This window comes from Vicugna pacos, chromosome 19 (genome assembly GCF_048564905.1).
Source record: "Vicugna pacos chromosome 19, VicPac4, whole genome shotgun sequence".
NCBI lineage: Eukaryota > Metazoa > Chordata > Mammalia > Artiodactyla > Camelidae > Vicugna > Vicugna pacos.
In genome coordinates, this window is record NC_133005.1 from 27,043,330 (window position 1) to 27,049,329 (window position 6,000).

Consider the following 6,000-nt stretch of genomic DNA (forward strand, 5'->3'; position numbering starts at 1 on the left):
TTAATTTAGAGTTAAAATTTTCTGTTTATCTGGCAAATTTTAGAAAACTAGAAATACCTTGAAAATTTAGAAAATCTATGTGTCTAGAAAATCTGTGATCTAAAACATTTTAAATTCCAACTGTGGCTCACTTTCTGTTTCTGTTGGACAGCACTGGTCTAGAAGATGTGTAAGCTGATCATGGACAGAGCATACTTCCCAGCCTTCCTCACACTTGCATGTAAATTGTCACTCCTGTCCCCTCAGTTGTCCAGTCCAATTATTCTTGCTTTTTGCTGCCCAGATCTCAGAGTGGTAGAGTGCAGATCACTTGCCAAGCTGGGAGTGAGCCAGCAGTGTCACCTGGGGAATACAGATACTAGAGAGCTATTGCCATAAAGTCCAACTTAGAAGCGCTGGGCGGGCCCTGGGGATCTTCATTTATACCTTGGTCCTTAGGAAATGCATGTGCACCCAGGCGTAGAAGCCAGTGATGCAAAGAACTCTGTGCTGGGTATCGGGACCTGACTCCAATCCCAATCTTCCTGCTGACCAGCTGTGTGGCCACTGGGGTCTCAGTTTCCTCATTTGCAAAATGAAGAGATGGGACAAGCCCGTTCCAGTTATATATAGTCATCTGGCTGTTTATTTGCTTTCCTAGAGTGTCTGTTGTGTGCTTCTCACATCTTCATTCCCTGTCTCACTCCTCCTTGTCTCTCCCAGGGCATCCCAGCCAGCACCCCCGGCTCCTGCCTTCCCATGTTTCCTGACCATTCGGAGCTCTCGTTCCAGCCTCCTGCCCACCCCACGCAGTCTTTCACATCTGCCCACCTCGCTACTCCCTTTGCCATCTCATTCCCTCCTCCTTGTCCTTCTTTTAGTTCTTTCTTTGCTACCATTGTACCACGTATCACTGCACACACCCTGTCTCTTTTGGATCCTTCTGTAAAGTTCCCCTTGTTATGTTGCCCTGGAGAGGCAGAAGTTTCTCCTTTGCCTTTTCTGCCCACCTGCTTTGCCATTAGTTATCACCAAGTAGGAACCACCTCTGTCTCTTAATATAGTCAGACTCGCTAATTCTGGGGCAGAGGTCCTCTCTGAGTTAGAAAGCTCTTTTTTAAAGTGCTTGGAAATGTTGGTTTGATGAATGGACACATCTTGGTACCCAGGATAATAGTCCTGCCAACCTGGATTCAAATCTCAGTCCTGCCCATTATTAGTTGTGCAACTTTGAGCAAGTTTTTGAACCTTGTAGTAACAATTGCTGTAATTTATGGAGTGCTTACACTGTTCCAGGCACCAGGCTACGCACTCACCATGAGTACTGTCATCTGCTCGTTCATTTTATAAATAAGGAAACTGAAGCTCTGAGGCTTTTGTTGATTTGCTCACAGATATTGGTTAGAGACTCAAATTTCATCTGTTAGGTTCCAAAGCTGCCCTGTGGTCTTAACCTCCTCACCACAGTGACTGTTCATAGAACCTACTCACAGGGTTACTGAGATCATCCATCTACAGTAGTGAGCACTGGGCCTGGCACGTAGGAAGTGCTTGATCAAAGTTAATTATGACTATGATTACGTATTTACTATTATTATTAATATTACTACTATTATTGATAATATTACTATTATTAACGCAGAGTAGGCTAACAAAAGGCTGCCCACTAGGACTCTGCTGTAATAAACTGAGAAGAAAAAATTATCATTCAGTATTGTTTAGATGTCCCTGGTACTTCTGAAGTGACTATGGGCTTTTAAAGATACCCCACAAACTCAGGATGAGGTCGACTCTGAGTTCTAGGGCAGGCACTTTATTCATCAATGAGCGAACTGAAGGTCAAGCTGGCACTGTAAGAAAAAAAAAATCCCCAGAAAGGAGCAGAATCGAGTAGAAAGAACATACCCAGCTTGGACCCAGAAGTACCTTACCAGCAGTGTGCCCAGAGGAACCTCCCTGGGCCTCAGTTTCCTCACCTACAAAATGGAGTTGATCTATGAATTGGAGCTTCTGCAATAATTAAACAGCATCTGTGAGTGTTGGAGTCAGCTCGGGCTCCTAGAACGTACTGTGTGGCTTAAACAACACACACTTTATTCCTCACAGTGTAGGGGCTGGGAAGTCCAAGATCGAAGTGCCAGTCAGTCTGGCTCCTGGTGAGACCCTCTTCTGGTTTGCCAACAGTGGCTTCTCTGTGTTCCCACACGGCGGAGAGCAGGGAGAGAAATCGTCTGTCCCACATCTCTTCTTAGAGGGACACGCACCCCATTGATGAGCCCCTCCTAAAGGCTCCACTTCCAAATACCATCACCTTGAGGATTGGGGCTTCAACATGTGAATTTGATGGGGACACAGCATTCAGTCCCTAGCAGTGACGGACCAGGTGTGTCTCACGTGCAGAAGGTGCTCGGCGATGTGGCCTGCCTCCTTGTCCCTTGAGGTTTTGCCATGTCAAGGGGTCAGTGAGAGCCCTGAGCAAGGCAGACCCTAAATTTCTACCACCAGTGCCCTGTTTCCATGTGCACATCCGTCTTGCCCGTCTTCATCTTTTCCCCGTTCCCCAAGTCCTCCAGGAATATCTGCCCCTGCTCCAGTAGCCTTCCTTACGGAAGTTCTTCCTCCTTGAAGTTCCTGCTGTGAGTGTGGAAATCACACCCACTTTACACACCATCATCTCTTCTCTCCCAGCAACTCACAGGCTAGATATGTGGCTTCTGCTCCATCTTTGCCCACTGGCCCACCTGCTTCTGGCAGCACCCAGACCTTTCTCACTTTCAAAATGTTAATTAAATGGGGAAAAAATAATAACTGACCTATTGTAAAGCAGGAGCAGGTCCTCGGTCTGGTTTCTGCCACCAACTTGCTAAGTCATTGAACCCTCTGGGCCTCGGTTTTCCCATCTGTCAGTTGAGCCAAGAAGGATCAGATTTCTGCAACTCCATTAGTACTTGCCCATATGTCAGTGGTAAAGGGCAGGGATGCTATGCCATGTGTTGGATGGTTCAGGTAGATGCTATGTGTTGGGCACGGTGTTGGGCACTGGAAAGACAACAATAAGGAAAAGACAGTCCTTGCCTTCAGTGAGATCAGAATAGCATGTGGTTAAATCAACAACAAGAGTCATAGCAAGAACAGCCAGTATTTACTTAGCACCCATCGTATGCTGATCCTTGTCTTGAATCCTCCCGACAACTGCATGAGGCAGGACCCATTTTACAGAGGGAGCAACTGAGTCAAAAGAGGTTAAGAAACTTACCCAAGATGACAGAGCTAGTTGACCACAGAATGGGATTTGAACTCGGGTCGTCTGATATCGGAGCCCATGCCCCTTAGCCACTAAGTTTTGGAGTCCAACCTGAGTCAGAATCCAGACTTCCGTTTCTTTACTTATACACTATCCTCTGGGGTTTAACCCCCAGGACGCAGCAGCCATGGAGACCAGGAAAGAAAACCAAGAAAACATCTGCAATCACAACTAAACATTTCTTAGAACTGAGAGCAGATGGGAAGAAAAGGAAACACATGGGTCTCAGCTTTCAGTGTTCAAGGAAACTTGGACAAATTTTCCAGCCAAAGTAAAAGATCCCACCTCCCTGGTGATAACCCAGCAAAACGTGCAGGGGCTTTGGAATCAGACAGAGGTGGGTTCAGTTCTCAGCAGGCCCCTTTCTCACAAGCTCTGTGGCCTCAGACAAGCTCCTCTATCTTCCTGAGCCATAACGAAGGGCGCATGGTAAAAGTAGCAGAAACCACCTCTTGCCGTGTATTTTAAAGATGGTTGACAAAACTTTTCTTGTCCTCCTTCCTTTGCGTGCCCTTCTCCCCACGCCTCTGGCCTCAGGAATCCTGACCTCTGTGAAGAGATGCTCGCGTTTCTGGTCCAACCCAAGCCAGAGAACCGCAAAGAAGGGGCCTTCATTCTGGATTCTCCGACACAACACTGACGTCCCAGCTGCAACGTACTGTCCCTGATGAGAGACTGGGAAAGGAAAAGCATATATATAGATATATATAGATATAGATATATATACAGGAAACACCACGTCCTTGCACTGCTGCCGGGGCTGGCCGAGCATTCGGCCGACAGCAACCAACATCCGAACACCTACATTTCCTTTGCAGACAAATTCAAGACTCGGTGGGATTTTTCAGGAAAAAATGGTAACAACAATAACCCCTTGCTTTCCCCTCCTCCCTTGGAGCCCTGCAGAACAACCAGGGCAAGTCAGACCTCGCTGATTGTAGGAGTTCAAGTCGACCCTGGTTCTGCACGTTACATTTAGTGGACGAGCGTTCTGTTTGTTCTTCTCCCGTGTCCGTTGCCCACTCGAATGCAAAGGAAAACACTTTTGCAGCCAAGCAAGAGAAGCTGCAGCAGCAAGACACGCCCCGTCAACCATTTTCCGAGAAAGAGCGAAAGTTCCCCACTTGGAAGGGAGGAGGAGGAACACTGGATTATTATCTTTCGGGTCTTGACACTGGGCTGCAAAAATCCACCTTCCTTTCTTCCACCTCCCTTCCCCCTTGACTCTCACACGTCTTGTCATTTTCTGTCTCGGGTCCCTCTCCTCTCTCCCCCACCCCACGTCCTTCATCCTCCAGTGTCCTGGTCCTGCTGAGGGCCACTGCGATGACTCTCATTGGAAACAAGAAAAAGAAAAGAAAAGCAAGAACGTAAAACCAAGCCACAGGGAGGTAGACATTGTATGTTTATGGGTTCTCACTATGGAGGTGCAGCTTGTAGGAGGTTTGTACGGATGTGCTTTTAAGTGATGTATATTACGTATAACAGGAAACAAATACTACAATAAACCGTGCTGGTAAGTATGAAGCTGACATTTTAAAATTATAATTATCTGACTGTGATTGATATATCCCAAGGTTCCTAGATCTCACTGAATCGGCCCAGCCAAGGAGACCTGGACCCTGGCTGTAGGTCGCTCATGGTAGGAGCTGACGGTTCAGTGTAGAAATACAGTGTGTGGTGTTTGTAATTTGGTTGATTGATGGGGAGGGGCGGGGTCCCCAAATGGAGAGGCAGGGGTTTGGCAAGAAGGAAGCAGGCTCAACGCCTTCTCCCCACCGGGGCAGTAGCAGCCACGGTCTGGTCTGTGCTCAGGCGTGGTGTCCAGAGTTAGGATTCTGCCACACAGGTCCCCTGGCTTAGTTCCCCTACCTCTCTAGAGGCTGGCCTCGGTTCTTAGTTATCTCTTTTTTGCCACCTGGCTTGCCTTTCCCTGACCGCATTGTGACAGCTAACTCCCATCCAAAGAGAGGTGACACCTCTGGCTGCTGCAGAGGATGGCGGCTTTCATCCGGCTGTCTGAAGATTCCCAGCTCAGCCTTTCTCTTTACCACTCCTGTATTCTGTCCGAATCATTCTCTTCTTCCTGGGCCAAAGCAGCCATGGTAGAGACTGAACACAGGGCAGGCCCTGAGAGGTCAAAACTGCATTCCCAAAGGCTTCGCCTGCCCCAGAATGAGCTGAGGAGGAAAGGCCATGTGGCTGAGGCTCCATCTATGTATAAGACCCTGGCTTTGGAGACCTTTCCTTCGGTCAGTGCCTGCGCTCTGAGCCTGTGCCCTTGGCACCCCAGAAATGGCCTCGAGACCACAGAAGCCCTCAGAGAAGAGCCTGGCATTGCCCTCTGGCGCGTGTGGGCTTTCCCAGGCTTTCCTGACGCAAGCTGCTTCCCCGAGCTCACTGAAGCTCCTTCTGAGGGAGGATGTCTCTACTGCCTCTTAATTTCTCAGCCCCATTTCACTTACCCCTTCCTGCTTCTAAAGCAGTCAATGAATTCATTCCACAAATATTTATCGAGTACTTACTTGTGCCGGCACTAGTTAGGCTCAAGGAGAAAGTGTGAGGGGAGCAGTGGGACCTGGGAAGCCCCCTAGGCCAGCCTCACATCTCCAACCCCTCTGCGAGTGTTTCTACCTTCTCTCCAGTGATCAGACATGGCCTGGGGGTTCCCTGCAGAGCTTGGGCTCGCTCATCAGTTAGCCCAGTGACCCATATGC

The 6,000-nt window shown here is 48.4% G+C and overlaps 1 protein-coding gene across 15 annotated transcripts in view; it reads left to right on the top strand.

Moving 5' to 3' along the window:
- The window catches only part of EPB41L1 (erythrocyte membrane protein band 4.1 like 1), a 122,181-nt gene extending 117,208 nt beyond the window's left edge, over positions 1-4,973 (top strand). For all 15 annotated transcript variants that reach the window (XM_072944156.1, XM_072944153.1, XM_072944151.1 and 12 more), the window contains one exon: positions 3,821-4,973. In XM_072944156.1, coding sequence (XP_072800257.1) covers positions 3,821-3,829 — 9 coding nt within the window. In that variant the 3' untranslated portion in view covers positions 3,830-4,973. The remainder of the gene's footprint in view (positions 1-3,820) is intronic.
- The last annotated feature ends 1,027 nt before the right edge of the window (positions 4,974-6,000 follow it).